Raw genomic sequence first — 16,294 nt, 5'->3', positions numbered from 1 at the left:
TGGACTCAAGGGTGGGCTGAGGTCCACCAGGCAGCCACTCACAGGGACGATTCTGGGCCAAGTACACAGAAGGCATCTGCTCAAGAGGCACTCCTGTCAGACTCTGCTCAATGTGTTATTAATTAATTATAGTTTTATATATGTATTTAAGCACAAACATATGTTGAGAATTTCCTAACAGTAGTTTAAGCAGTAGAAGAACACTACATATTATTTTTTCAAATGTTTGATTTTCTTCTGAGGTATGCAGTTAGGCCTTGAAAATAAAATTTCTGTTTAGTCTGAAGGAATTCCTCCTTCATGAAAAAGTTCATATTCTAATAAAGATAATACTCTGTGATCTAGTACAGATTTTCTTTTCTCAGTGATGACAAATTTCCAGGAAAATGACAAGGAATAATTTGATTAGAAGAAATTTAAGTGGGAAAGGATACTATCTGTCAAATATTTTTTGGCAGATATTAAAGAATACTATCACATAGATCACAATTTATACTTCACACAGGTAACACACTGAGTGATTGGAACTCACCATTTATCACCTATTTACCTGTTTAAGTTTTATGAAAAATTACAGTTTAAGAGACATCCAACCGCTGTGGTCTGAATCCTTGGCAAAATGCCAAGTATTCACCACAGCAACACAGGGCCAAGGGAAAAGGAAAAAAATGAAACTTAAACCAGAACTAGTTCTTATATTTACAAAGAAGAGAAAAAATTAAAAGCAAACTGCAATATAACACATATATACACAGGTAAAAATAACAGTAACTTCTCAGTCCCCACCAAACGACAACCCCAGTAATGTTTACTTCCTGATAACTGAACAGAGATGAAACGTTAACAATAAATGGATGTGATGTAGCAGTAGGCCTAGTGCTTGCAGAACAGCAACTTAACACATCCTCTTGGTACTGCAGCCATGAAGAGAAGGTCCCGTACGTGCCTCCAGATCCCTGAGAAACAGATGGAGACGTCAGTGAGTGGTGTGGAGACCCTCGAGGATGGGATAGAGACTCCCAAGAAGGAGCTGGAAACCACCAAGTGAAAAGTACCTGAGCTGAACTGGTATTGGTGCCCAGTGATGAACTATTTTTCCTGCCTGAAGTATCCACCCTAATGGAATAAGGCCTACCATCTGGAGGGGTGGAAGACGGCCCTGAAAAGAACTATGTGAGCACGGGAATATAGATGGATATGGGATATGAATGATGTAATAGGGTATGGAATAAGGGGTGGAGTGTCATGGGTTTAGTTAAGCCCAGATTTAGGCTTTGGGTTTTAGAGCAGGCCCTGGATTATCAGCTGACTTGAGCTGGGTCAGGCCAGCTGATGGCTGATTTCTACTGGCCAGTGATATTCCATACCATATTCTTATGTCATCTAAGATATAAAAAGAGAGGGAGAAGGGAACAACTCCTTCTTCTCCCGGTGGTCATTGTCCCTGGAAGACATACTATCACTGTGCTGGCAGCAATGCGCCTTACTGCTACTTCGCATCTGTTTTGGTTTGGGGAAGTGAACATTTTTGTTGTTGGTTTTTCTCTTTGTTTGAGTATCTCTCAGGAAGCCAGGTTTGGGGTTGGTCAGAGTTGTGGATTTTGCTGTTTCGGTGGGGAAGTTGTTTCTTCCCTCTTACCTTTGTGGTATGTTTTGTATTGCATTTTGCTTTCAATTTTCCCTCTTCTCTGTAAATATATAAACCAGTTCTGGTTTAAGTTTACGTGTCAGGGTTTGGGGTTTTTTTCCTTTTCCCTTGCACCTGCATTGCTGTGGTAAAATACCTGGCATTTTGCCAAGGTTTCAAACCACAACAGCAACATTTTACAATATTCTATTCTGAAAACCAACTTTGCACAAATACCTGATTTACTGACTGAAAATATCCATTATTGCAAATGTGGTTCTAACATAGTTTTAGCAGTGGAGTTCTAAAGGCAGAGAACAAAACCTTCTTCACCACAACTCTGTCCTACACATACCTCTTTACTGGCAAGTAGCAGGGTAGGAAGGATGACATGAATATTTCAAAATTCTCATGAGTACGGGACTTTCAGGTTTGAGATTATTTCGTGTTACAATTTGTCCATTGTGCATTACTGAAAAAAGGACACATATCCAGCTTGAGATGTTTTCCAAATGTACTTCTACCTTAATTAAAGCCACAAAAATAATAAAAATAATTAAATATATACAGAAACAGTAAATCATAACACATGAACAACAATTCAAGTGGAAAAGATGTATCTCATTAAAAAAAACCTGCTGAGAAGAGACTGCAGCATTCAACAGGATATGGATGTATATAACTATAAAAGCTATGAACATTATAGGTATCATTTCCTAAGTAAGCCACTATGATCCATCATACTACCATTTTACTAATACTAGCTCATTGGTAGATTTTTGAATCACGTCTTTGAATCTGTAATATTCAAGTATGCACGCACTAGAATTTGACATAATTTGATTCTACTCAGCATATGTTTTCAACACCTGCAGGGTTATCTTAGAAACACTTCCACTGAGACATTGCAAAAATATGTTAGAAACATCAAAGCAGAGACTACTCTCTTTGGTACCTTCAACACACATACACACTTTACTAGAGGTGAGAGCTGGATCAGACAATTCTGTGTTAGAATTTCTCAATCTGTTCTTATCTAGAATATCTACAGAGAATACATTACTGTCCTTCCCAAGAAACAAAGTGTCAAATTTCTAAATAGTAACTGCAGAGATATAAGAAGAAAAGACACATACATCATGGTAGATTCCCCATCCACCCTCCCACCCTGCTCCAACACAATACAAGATGGTGAAAAAAGTTCACTTTCTATCACAGTATCCTAACAGAGATAAAGGTCAGTATAACTGTGAATCCATCACTCACCCATCGCTCAAAATTTGGGGCAGTCTGACTGAGTATCTACCACTTCTGGGCTACATACAGCAAGCTAGCCAAGAGATGGAGACAACTTGCAAATGGTTCAAAAACAACAAACTTTCATTGCAGACTGCACAGAACTGTACACGAGTACTTGCACATCAATTTTCTTTATCCCCACGCTCTGGCGCTTAATTTTCCTGTACATGGAGGACAAATTAGAACAGAGCAAAGAGTAACTATACAGCATGAGTATGATCTGTGAGATAATTACGTTTACGAAAGTCTAAACAAGTTTACAGTTGAGTATAGAAGGAGTTTTTTGAGCCCTTGGGAAAGAAAGAGAAAAAAAAGAATTCCACATGCCTCCAAAGTACATTAACAATATACAAGAAGTATATGGCTAAGAAGTGAATTCCCCAAAACAAACTTACACATTTCCTGACGTATCTTAAAGGATTCTCCAGGAGAGTGTTATACCTACCTTTAACCTGTCACCTGTGTCTACGACATCTGTGAGTTTTACACTTATTTATTGTTGTATGCACTGTAAGTTTCATCCACTGATAGTCTCTTACAGTAACAGGGGTTCTACCAAAACCAGGTTTGGTAGCTGATTCATGTATCGTTGAATTCCTTCTGTATTCCATTTTACTTGAAGTCAGAATAACATTTTTACAACACTGGGTAATGAGAAAAATCCTGTCACGTTCCTCTTCCTGTGCCAGGCTAATCACTGTTACACAGATCCTCCAAAAGTACATTAGGAAATGAGATTACAAAGCACCATGGTTCTGTTTTTCCTGTATTTCAGGGAAAGAAACTTATTTGGTACAAATATGTTTTATGTAAGAGTAAACATACAAGGAGTAAATTTGTGTGTTAGCATTTGCAAACAAGTTTTATGATGATCCCTCCTTTGGTCAATTCTCAGTTTTAATTACTGAAGGACGCATCTACTCTGTGGAAAAGCAGTCTCTCAGACAGACTTTGCTTGAGGACAGAAACGTAATTTCTGAAGAGAATGGTGGAGCTCCAGAGTACACTGGCTTAGTGCAACTGAAAAACAGCCCTACAAATTCCACACTCAGACTGACAAAACTAAGAGTTACTGCAAAATACCTTATCAGTTTGGAGGGCAGCGCTCAGTAACCTCCAGTGTGCTCCAAAGCATTCAGATACTACTGAAAGAATTAAGTTTCAAGGGGCTGTTTCACCCCTGAAACTTAAAATCAATCATCTAGTTAGTTTTTTTAAAAATGTTACCATTGGCTCAAAAAAACAGAGTAGTAGTTTTTCACTGCAGGCACATCAATTCCCCAGCCACAGGAACTAGCTGGAATTCTGAATGTCTTTTTCTCATATTTATTTTTGTTCAAGAGGGACAAATAAGTAATTTTGTTTTGTTATACAGTTGTAGATCTGAGTCCTCCAAACAAGGCATAATGAAAGAACTGATACTTAGAAAGGAAATAAAGAGACTCAGTTATATTAAAACTACACATCCTATCACTGTTGAATGAATATTCAGATCATTCTTTCTAAAGCTTTTATTCATTATTTATTTAGGCAAAGCTCCCATTGATTTCCCTAGAATTTTTGAAGAATAAGGACATGAAGATGCTGGGCTATTTTCCATTAATTAAAAAATCCCAAACAAAACAGTTACTAGAGATTGCTTATTTTTCTAAAAAACAGAATCGTAAGTAAATCTTACCATGATTACAAAACTATTGCAAACTAGACTGCTGCATAGTAGATAGGCAAGCTGTCATTGATCAGGAAGTTACAGTGAAAGCCACAGTGTGCTGGTTTGAAGCATAAAAAGTCTTCCTATTCTGAATAAATCAGTCTATAATCATCATTAGATGCTGGATATTAGAAAGGCTTTAAAGTAATCATGAAAGTACCAAGGTACTTTTATTTGTTTCATTACTGTTTTATAAAAACAAAATGCAGTAGGTTCCTGCTACCTTTTTTTTTTCAAAATAGTCTCTCTACACTTTCTTTAAAGGAAAAAAAAAGGTACACAATTTGACAAGACTGGTGTTAAAACAGAACTTTAATCATAGTTCATCAAAGGGGTGGAAAGATCAGACTGTTTCTGGTGGATAGATCAGGTGGATTAATTTAATGACATTTTCACTTTACCATAACACTGTGCATGGTCAAAATACCTGCTTATTTCATGCTTCCAGGAATGAAAGGCACTCCCACAGGTAGGCAATTTCCAGCTCCTCACTTAGTCTCTGTATTTTGTCTAAAACTAGTAACAGAAGCAGCCTTAACCCCTGGGAAATCAAGGAGAATCTGCTTACCCAAACCCAGAGAAGGGAGACTCTGGGAGCCTTAATAGCAAACATGAATACATCAGGTATAGCTGGTGATTACTGTACAAGACAGCCAGTACACAGCTTGCTATACTTTTTTTCTAACACTTATTTGGAACAGGGTATTTTGATGGAACTGGAACCCATCTCATCTAGTTTTAATGTCTGCAAAGTGTACAGGTGACCTAGTTACTTAGACTCTATCAGAAGCGAGACAAATGGCACTTCTACACTGTAAATCATCTTGGCATATGATTTCTTTCTTCCATCTTCCACATGAATTCTTTGTATATGATGTATTTTTTCTTTCATATGACTAAAAAGAGACTAAGCCAGCTCAGAAGCAAATATTCAAGTTTCAGATTTTTAATTTTAGACAGATAAATTCCAATTTTCCGGTCTCTGCAGAAAACATCAGAGTTCATTAAGTATCTCAAAAGGCTGTGATTTCTTGGCATGCGATTTCTTGGCATGTGATTTTTTCCTTCCATCTTCTGCATGAATTCTTCATATAAGATCTACTTTTTTTCTTTCATATGACTAAAAAAGAGACTTAGCTAGCTCTGAAGCAAATATTCAGATTTTTAATTTTAGACCGATAAAATTTCAATTTTCCTATCTCGGAAGAGGACATCAGAGTTAATTATGTATCTCAACAGTAAGTTATCTTTGCTAATAAATGAAGCAGTAAAAATCTCCCTTTTTCTGCTTCTACATAATTATTCCTAATTCGAAATGTCTTTCAGCTTCAAACTAGTGTTTTCTTATTAATATTCCACAGCTGTAAACAGCACATGACCTCTATCTTAATTTGTAATCCTGAAGAAAAAGACTTTTCCCCATCCCTCAAAACTTTCAGATAAATACAGAATATCCATATTGAGCAGATCCAGTCTAATGTAACTTAAGGATATAGCAGAATCATGCAGGTGAATTAAACCAAGTGTTTCAGCCTCCCTATATGGAACTCAGTTTGTCTACAGTATCACTTCAATAATTCGTGTTGCCCTCTGAAAGTGTTCTATTGCTGTCTTGCTGAAAATCTCTGCTCTAGGCCTTCTTTAAAAACAGCTCATTCCGTTTTCTCTCCTGATGAGGTTTATAGGTTATATGGCATCTGAGTAATATTTTTTGTACCCTATTTAATCATATATTGTATGAGACTATTTTTGTTCTTTAGAATTGTCTTTAAAGATATATTTTCACAACTATGCAGAACAGGTCAAGCAGATACAGAAGGAGATATTTGGTAGAAAATTTTTAAAGTAATTAGGAAAAAAATTAATAAAATCATATTTTTATAAACAATTTAGGTTTCGAAAACCACTTTCTACATAGGTTTAAAAGTGGACAGTGAAACATCTGAAAAAGAATAAGATCTTCAGCTATTGGCTGGAAAAAAGGATGATTTTAAACAATTGTCTTGGTTTGGGATAAGCAACTGCCAACCCCCCCAAGCACAGAGAGAAAAGCCTCCCTCCTAACACCAGGGAAAGGGAGGAAAAGAGAGGGGAAAGAAAAAAACACTTCAAACCACGTTTATACTAAAACTACATATATTTTTACAGAAAGGAAGAGACAATTAGAAGAGAGTACAAATACACACTCACACAAGTCTGCAATAACAAATTTCCCACTTCTTAACGAACACACAAATTCTACTGTCCTAACTACACATTACTTAAGAAGAAGCTTATTCCCCAGGGAGACAAACCCAAGCAGAAAGGAGAGATCCAGAACAACACATTTTACTTTCCTGAGGTACCCTGTGAGCCAGTGGTGGGCCTGGTCCTCTCCATCCCCCCTGGGACAGCATCGTGCGTCCTCCCAAGAGGAGGCTGAGAAGCGACTGCCTTAACCACTCCCACACTGGTTCCTACTTCCCTGGAGATGGTGTCATAATGTGGTATGGAATACAAAGTTACTGGCTAGAACAGGTCAGCTGTTAGCTCAGCCCAGCTCAAGTCAGCTGACAGCTTCGGCCTAGTCCGAACTCCAGAGCTCAAATTTAGGCCCACCTCGGTGATTCAAATTAAATATTCCAACATGCTGCTTCTAATCTACTTTTCCCTCAAGAACACATATGTAAATACACTAATTGCTAAAATAACTTTATAGAAAAAATCACACTCACTAAAAGCAAGGAACAAGCAATAAGTTATTCTTGAGCACAACTTAATAACAAGATCTACTTAATAAAAAAGTTATTATACCCACTTCCCAGTTGGATGGATTTCCTAACCATGTTTTCTCTCTTTCCTTTGAGATTTAAAACCCTAGAGGTAGTTTTCTCCACTAATCTATTAAGTGACTATAATGTTTAATAATTATTCTTTAGTTGCTAATTTTAACCTACTTAAAATGAATTTTCCAGGATTTCAATCACTTTTCAAATTATGTCATTGAAAATGCTCATTAAGTAGAATATAAACGTTATAATTGTTACCTCCAAGTCCACATGGCATTTTGCTTACTAAAAATGGCATATCAAGTTGTAGTAAAATTAAAAACTTTCTACTGAAAAGCAAAATAATTGAACACCAACCCTTCTCTGTGCTTCATAGATTTAACTCAATGTTACTGGCACAGGCTTCAACTGATGAAAGATGACCTACAGAGTATTCCACTGAAAAACGTTTGTCTGTAATGGTATACTTGGACATATGTAAAACATGAACACGACATATAAGCAAGAGTCATTAAATACACAGATATAAAACAGTGCAGATTTAAAATTTCAGTAAATTTCAGTTGGTTAAACCCTAGGATTAAAGCTGCATCATTTTTTACAAACAAATGAAACTTTTAATCTTGACAGCATGCTGTATCTCCTATATGTTTTATGTTACTTCTCAAATTTAGAGAGGCAGCTTTTACTATAACGACAGTTATATAATACATGCTAGTTTACACAGACACACATATCTCTTCTTCAATTTTTAATCTAGAAATCATGCTTATTCACTGACTGTCAAAATTCCAAGTTATAGCTTAGAAAGAAATTTTATATTCAAGAACTGTCAGATCAATCTACCAAAACACTTAACAGTACAAAATACAAGCAATTGTACAGAAACCTATAAAAATCAATGGCATCATTATTACTGATAGAGGCTTTTCCATCCCTCTTCATAAACCAACTGAAAATTCAGAGGGAAAAGCAAATTTTAACTTTTCACTTCAGAAACATTTTAAAAAAAGTTAATCTGTACTTCTGGAGTCACTGACAGACATTACTAATTTTTGTACTTGCCGTTTCTTTACCAATTTTTAAAATATTGCCTGAAGTGTTCTAGAAAGGAGAGCTCTTTGAATTACCGATGGATCTTACAAATCCCATCTCTGTTACCATGTTGTTAGTTGAGAGCAACTACGAAGGAATAAACATCTTAAAATACTGAGAAGCAGTTCTAACTTTCCTCCAAAACAGACTCTAATCCTGTGTGATACTGCACACTAAACTCTCAGTACTACATGCAGTGACAAAGCACAGCTTTACTTAGGAGGAAAAGAGGAGGAATATTTTAAAGACATAATGCTTCTTGACTATCCATGCGTTCTTTGATTTGCTTGTTTGGAGTTGAGAGGCAGCAGGACTGAGAAGAAATGTGGGAGATCTTTAGCCTATTTTTTCTCAGCTAAACTTGTTACAAGCTATGAAATTGTGATTGTTGAAGTTGTTTCAGAAGATTAATTAGTAGAGAGAATACTGGCAAGGGTATCATATGAGATATTGCGCTGAGTTTGGCTGGGATAGAGTTAATTTGCTTCACAATGGGCTATGTTTTAGATTTGTGTTGAACACAGGGCTTACACAGAGAAGTTTTTGTTATTGCTGACTAGGGCTTATACAGAGCCAAGGATTTTTCTGCTTTTTTGCAGTGCCATGCTGGCAAGATTGGGGGAACGTAGGAAGACGGGTGAAGACACAGCTGAGACAGGTGACCCAAACTGACCAAAGAGATATACCAAACCATATGACATCATCCTCAGCATATATAAAACTGGGAGAAGACAGAATAAGGGGGAGAGGACATTTGCAGTTATGGCTTTTGTCTCCTCAAGTCACCATTACATGGGATGGGGCCCTGCTCTCCTGGAGATGGCTGAACATGACCCTGTCCATTGGAAGCAGTGAATTAATTACTTGTTTTGCTTTGCTTGCATGCATGGCTTTTGCTCTTCCTATTCACAGAATCACGGAATCACAGAATATCCCAAGTTGGAAGGGATCCACAAGGATCATTGAGTCCAACTCTTCTGAATCCACGAGTTTTCTAGCTTTCACCCTTCCAATTCTCTCCCTGATCCTACCGTTTTGGGAGTCAGGGATCGAGCTGCTGCATGGTACTTGATTGATGGCTGAGGTTAAACCAGTCCTGTAAGACAAACTATTTGTTTGGGGCTTTCTTTTCCTACTGCAACAAAGAACTGTTCATAAAAAATGTATGTATGTGTATGTATGTATGGCCAAACTTCGCGAACGAAGATTTGGGAAGGGCTCTCCCCACATGGGTGTGCCCTGCCAGCCCGCACAGTGGATTTTAGGTGAGGCTCAGCGTGCGCAGAACTGGCCCCACCGTTTAAGTCCCAAGGTCCATCTGCCACGGCCGAGCGAGCTTGGACAGTGACAGTGAAGTCCTCAGGACTGTCACAGCACCCAGTACTAGCCGGGGCTGACCCTGCTGTTTTGTTTTTTTTTTTTTTATGAAGTCAGACTTCAGACTTCATAAAAAATACTAAACTCAGATATTGTACCTCATATACAATGATAGAAGCCCACATGATTTTGAAACACATAGGCATTGGATACATCAGCTGAGCTGAAGGTTGTCTTTCCTGTGAAAGAACAGAGATGTACGCTTATGTCTACTTAGTACGTAAGAAAGAAAGCAGAATGGCTATGACTGAAGAATTACCAAGATGTGAAGAAGCTCCTTTCTCTGGAACTTCTGACTGATATTTAACTAAAACACAGTACATCCTAGCATATAAAGTAAATGTTATTACTAGCACTTATGACATAATTTACAAATAACCTACTGCATTTTCTTCTTATGATTGATTCAATCCTACTTAGAGAATGTCATTACCTGTCTGTCACACTCCTTCAATCATGACCAAGTTTTCTCTATCCTTCCTGCTGATTGAGCTCAGGGACAAGTATGTTCATGGAAATTTGAAAGCCTAGAGCAATGGGATGCAAATTGTTGATTATAGTCAATGTAATCAGGCCCAAGGCCTTTCTGTAAATTCTAAGCCTTGAAAGACTGAAAAAAAAAAAAAAAACAAAAACCAAAAAGTTGTTGAGATTTCATGTTGATAAAAGCCTTTGATGTTACTGTACCAAAAACATGCCAAATATACTAGAGATGTCTGTAACGTTTTATTCATGTAAATAAATTGCCTATAGATGTCCTGTCTCTGGTGAGGTCGCCATTGCTATCTCATAGAAGAGATAGATAATAATACGCAGAAGATAAACATTAATGAGGCTAAAATAAAATGGGAGAAATGTCTACTTCCTCCTTCTCTACAGTTCACATCAACCACGGACTAATGGTAAAAGAACTACATTTTAAATTAAATTGGTTTTGATAAACAGGGCTTCAGTATATTTTTAATGCAATTCCACAAAGTTGCCAGTTACTCTACAGAACTGTTTAGTACCAATAATTAACATCAAAATGATATTAACTTCTAAATTAAGATACAGGATTTTCCTTGTTGTAAGTAATCCCTTCCCTATGGATATTGCTTGTACAATGACTTGCAGCTGATATTATAATCAATGTATGTGTTCACCCAGTCCTCTATTTGAAAACTTCAGCTTCTGAACAGTCATTCTTTCTTGGCTTTAGAGAGGTGCTCTATGCTAGCATTAGCAAGAAATCCCTGACATTTAAAAATAGTATCAACAGCAGTCGTAGCAGTAATAATAATAAATACTTAGGCATTTACAGAAATTTTGATCATCACAGTACATATATGAAAATCTGAAATAATCAAAGTTTCTGTAAAATTGGAGAGTTTTAACACAAAGAAGTAGGTATAAAGAGGTGAGAATTTACATGGGAAGTCCCTAATTTGTTCTCTTTATTTCCATTCACTATCAAAATTACCCTTAATAATTTTTGGTCACAGTTGGCTTGATGTATATAGAGGGTTTAATTATGTTTTGTGCAATACTTCAATTTTAGAGAGTTTTTAAAAAATACTGCACTGATTGGAGTACCAATTTCTGGCAGGTTCTCAGGGGATGATTTAGTAACTTGCTGATTTACAACTGTAGAGTCAGTTCCCAATAAAATAAAAATGTTTCACAGCTCCACGGAAAAAAACTTACAGCAGTACTTGGTTTAGTACTTCATTTAAAACTCACACTTGACCTTATACAGTTACTTACTGAGGGTTGTGCACTTAAAACTTCTTTCAATTGCTTTGGAAGTGCAATTTTTCTGGAGAAGAAAAACATAGGAAAGCACTAAGTAGCACTACTGTAGAACTTTTAAAATATTTGAGTTTCCAGGACCAATTATTACCTTTCTTGGCTAGAAGTGTCATTGTTAATTTTCAGGGGAAACAAAAAATCTCCAAAATAAGACCCTAGAAATCAACTTGCATTCTAGCATTTGTTACCTCCAGTAAATCTAAGAACATGAAAATCAAACAGATTCTCAATCAAAATAATACTGTGATTCCTTTAAGACAGAACTAATTCTGAACACATCCATTTTTGATCCAAGAAATTGTCTTTACACAACTGATCTAGTAACATTAGTATTGATACTCCAAGGTGAAATACAAAAGTCTCTTTTTTGGTCTTTTCTTACTGGCCACTGGCCTGAAGGACAAACCAAAACTTAGGTATTCAAGATCTGAGACTACAGAAAGAACCACACAACTTAAACAAGAAAAACAGGTTAATACAGAGGAAAAATTAAAAACCCATTCTATTTTTTTCTTTGATGATTGGCAGCCTACTGGACAATCTAGCCATCAAAATTCACACAAGAAAACCAAACTTTACCTGTTTTTGTAAATGTGTTTAAATACCTCAATGCCAATAATAAAACCAACTACTGGACAGAATTTCCATTCCTGCTTAACATCTCAAGAAGAAAAGAGTAAGCTCAAATGGGTAAATAATGGCTCCTGCATGGATCTACTGTGATCAGTAACTATAGAAAACCTTCTTTCACTGAGGTAATTTTATGAATCCCAACACACTAACAAAATTTATACCGCGGTACTTGAGTTGGAAACTGTCAACTTCTAAAACAAACTAACTCTCCTACAGCAATTTTCACTTCAAAATAATATATAAAGAGTGCTTTTTTTCCAGATTAGATACTGAAAATGAATAATATACTTTAGATGGGCCAAGTTCTCTTCATGTCAGCACTCATTCCTTAATTTAAATAATTTCATTTATTCTTCCCGTAATAACTTTCCCTGCCTATAGCATGGGAAGAGTTCTTATATTTTCAGTTCAGATGAGTGTTTTGTCATGTGAATTAGGACTTATTCCTTAAAAAAAATAGTGTACACCTATGAATACTAGCATATATGCAAAAAAAAAAAATCTATTCATTAATTTCAACCATTTGATACCGCAATTGAATTTGGCCCGTTTTTGACATGTATTTGAGAAAGCCAGTAGCAAATGTATTTAATATTTGATTTGTTTTATCCTTCAGAATTCTGTATTGGGAAGAAGCTTGAGCCTCTTCCTCAAACCTTGCCTCCTAAATTGTAAGAGTGACCTCTAGTGCTTTACTGCTTTTCTGTGTGATGCAAGTCTTTTTTGCAATGGTTTTAATATGCCTCTCTGCAAGCACCTGATTTAGTTTTGTGCATAGTGCCAAATGCTATTAATGTGCAATTCAATTACCATGGTCTTGTGAAAATGGATGTATTCATAAACTGTACAATGCAAATGATGAAGAGAATTAAAGCTGTGACTGGATTGCAGCAGGGTGTTTAACAAGAGGAACTTAGTATTCATGTTTAGGGCTACACTATGCACTTGAGTATCAAATGAGATATCATTACTGAATGACAGCACAAGATCATTTTGGTACTAGAATGTGAATGTCTGGCTCATGGGAGCATGTTTAGTTTACAAACCATCCATATGCAAAACCCTAGGCTACAGAACCATCGAGCACTTCAAACTTCTCTGCCATTGCTCAAATGTTTCCAGGGAGCTGTCCTCTGGCAGTGGGCTATACCAGGTTATTCCTGAACATTCCTCATCGCTTTGGCATACACTTTCTTCCCACAGAAACATTCCTCCCGCCCTCCCCATTCCTGTGATGCACAATCAGTGCTTTAATGGGAAAAGGAGAAAATACGTTCAGTTCAGGTTATGAGCATCTGTTTTTTAGGCTACTGTACTACCCCAGAACACAAAATGACATCCTTCAGCTTGTTGAAGCTGAACCAAGTGGAACAAGAATAACTCAGATCTATTACTGAATCATAAAAGCCATGATAATTAGTTGCTTAAGAAGTTTTCAATTTTCTTGTTTAACTTTTAACATTAATCTAATTCAACATTGGAAACAGGCATTTTCAGATACATATATGATTTGCCTCGTAGCGAGTAGACTGTCTTTAAAACAGTCATCACTGTCTTTATTTTGTAATACCACCCTAGTGGCTAATTCATTTGTAAAAAAAAAAAAACAAAAAAAAAAAAAACAAACAAAAAAAACCCACAAACTTTCAGCTGGAACTCTTAGCATTCTCTTTTTTAGTCATGCATGAATAATACTGCCTAAACAATTAATGAAGAGACCTTAAAATCTTGCTATCAACATTTTTCCTTGTATTTCCACTGCTTTTGAACTAGACTATCGTTGCCATTAAAGTTAAGTGCCAGCTTAATTCAGAAGATGCAGATACCAGCTTTCAAAATATTAAATTGCTAAAACCCAAGCTGATGCACTACACAATAGAAGTCTGCCAGTCATTTCCATGTAAGACACAATTCCTTGGAAAATACTGCACTTATGAAGAGAAAACAAAAATGAAAATGTACCTGAACATGCATGCCTTAGTAAAATGCTTTCAGATATTCTTAGACTATAAGCCTTATAAACAATATCGTGTACAAAGATTCATGACAAAAATCTATAGGATTTTCAAGTATTTCAGGCTGCCAGCTTGCTGTCATGATTTCAAAGCATAAACATTTGTCTCAAAAATAGTATTTATTCTAAATGCAAATAAAATATCCCAGAAGTTTTCAAAACACTCTGGTTTTTGTTTTAAATCATATGCAATACTTACATTTATTCCCTGCCACGGCCGTGTGCTGGTTATGAACACACAGGAAAAACAGCAGCTTCAAGAACATTTCAGTGACAGAATCCATGTTCACATTCATTGAGGTACCGAAAAGAACCAGAGTATTCGGAAACAGCCGCTCTGTACTTCAGTTCTGCTCCTTCCCACTGCCTCTCTCTGCCTCTTCTCGCAGTGCTTCCCAGGGGCCAGCACACCTCAGCTAAATGCGCTCCGCATCTCCTCACACACGCACGCACACCTCCGATCTGCCTCCCCCTCTCACAGCAGCAATCCCTGAAGAGCAGGAGCGAGAATCTCTCCTCCGATGTCACAGAAGCGTTAGGGGGCTGAACTGCCAGACTCCCGCACACCGCTCCTGACGGAAGCGTCTGGCGCGCGGTGCGTCCTGGACACCCCTGGCGGTGACAGGTGGGAATCGTGGGCTCTGACGGGAGCCAGACAATGAGGCAGCGCAGCCGCCACGTGAGCGGCCCGGGCAGCGCTGCCCCTGCCCTTCCCTCTGCTCGGGGACCCGGGGCAGCCGCTCTGCCTCTGCCCTTTCTCCTGCCGTCACAGCGCGGTTATATATAGAGAGGTACACACACGCGTATATAGATACACACATATATATACACACACACATACAGATATACACCCAGATATACGCACCCACACACATATATATTCTTTTTTACGCTTTCAGCTGCAAAAGCAGTACAAGTTCTGCTCTTTTGAAGGAAAGCCGTTTTGCCTGTAGTAGCAAACCAAAGCCTGCAAGTAAAATGAGCAATTTGCCTTTAGTTGTGAAGTGAGCACAGGACTGAATAATCGTCCTCAGAAGGCACCATCAGTGTCCCTGATGGGGTTTATTACCATTAATACCATCATTAAAGAATTGTATTCTCAACTCCTAAGAGCTGATTTTCCCAACATACTTTCATTCCCAAATACCCAGAGAGAGCATTTTGCTTTCCACACTATCACAAAGAGGAAGCTGTCTTTAAACTGTCCTAAAGTTTCTATTTGGGTTACATGTGAAACAGCTTCATTTGGGAAAGAGCTTCAGAGGAATTTGAAGTGTATGGGTTTGTTCAGGGGTTTTCAGTTTGATTGGTTGGGTGGGTTTGGTCTTTTGGGGTTTTTGGTTGTAATTTTTTTTCAAAACAAGCTAAATTAATGTGTATGTTAACTCTAGAAAAGTTATTTCTCTAGTATGAGAAATGAATTGACTATTAGCAAACTCATGACATTAATGAGTGCAAAGGCTGTATTAAAGAACCACATCAGCAGCTCCATCAGTACTGCTTCTGCAGTACTTACACTGTATGTATGGACTGTCTTCAGCTTTTGGCAGAAATTACTGTGACAAGGTGCAACAAAAGGACATGCCTAGTTACTATGAGGTACATAAACAGCAGACTTAGGAATTCTAGATTCAGGCCAGTAGTCCAAACTTTGTCTTCCTATTTCATGTGAAATATCTAGCAGCTCCAATATACAAACAGGATTTTCCATCTGAAAGGATACTCTTGTCTGTGGGTCAGACACCAGAGAGCATGTTGCTAAGTGTCTCTCTTGCATTTTGCAGAGACCATAGAATTTTCTGCAAGCTGCCATCTAGAACTGTAGACCTGTATCATGATTAACTGTGTGGTAGAGATGAAATGTGAATTGAGCTCTGGAAGCTTCTGAACTTTAGTTGCTTATTTAAATCAACTTCCTTAGTCCTTGAAAGATGCTCTTAGTTGACTACAGAAGGAAGACTAAGATGTGTTTTGGTTTC

The 16,294-nt window shown here is 37.3% G+C and overlaps 1 protein-coding gene across 1 annotated transcript in view; it reads right to left on the bottom strand.

Moving 5' to 3' along the window:
- CNTNAP4 (contactin associated protein family member 4) overlaps window positions 1-14,766 on the bottom strand; it is a 198,582-nt gene extending 183,816 nt beyond the window's left edge. Inside the window, exon 1 of the mRNA XM_071580071.1 lies at window positions 14,515-14,766. Within this exon, the coding sequence (XP_071436172.1) occupies window positions 14,515-14,611 (97 nt within the window). The 5' untranslated portion in view covers window positions 14,612-14,766. The remainder of the gene's footprint in view (window positions 1-14,514) is intronic.
- Between the last annotated feature and the right edge of the window lie 1,528 nt (window positions 14,767-16,294).

This window comes from Pithys albifrons, chromosome Z (assembly GCF_047495875.1).
Source record: "Pithys albifrons albifrons isolate INPA30051 chromosome Z, PitAlb_v1, whole genome shotgun sequence".
Lineage (NCBI taxonomy): Eukaryota > Metazoa > Chordata > Aves > Passeriformes > Thamnophilidae > Pithys > Pithys albifrons.
This window is presented reverse-complemented; position numbering and strand designations above follow the sequence as displayed.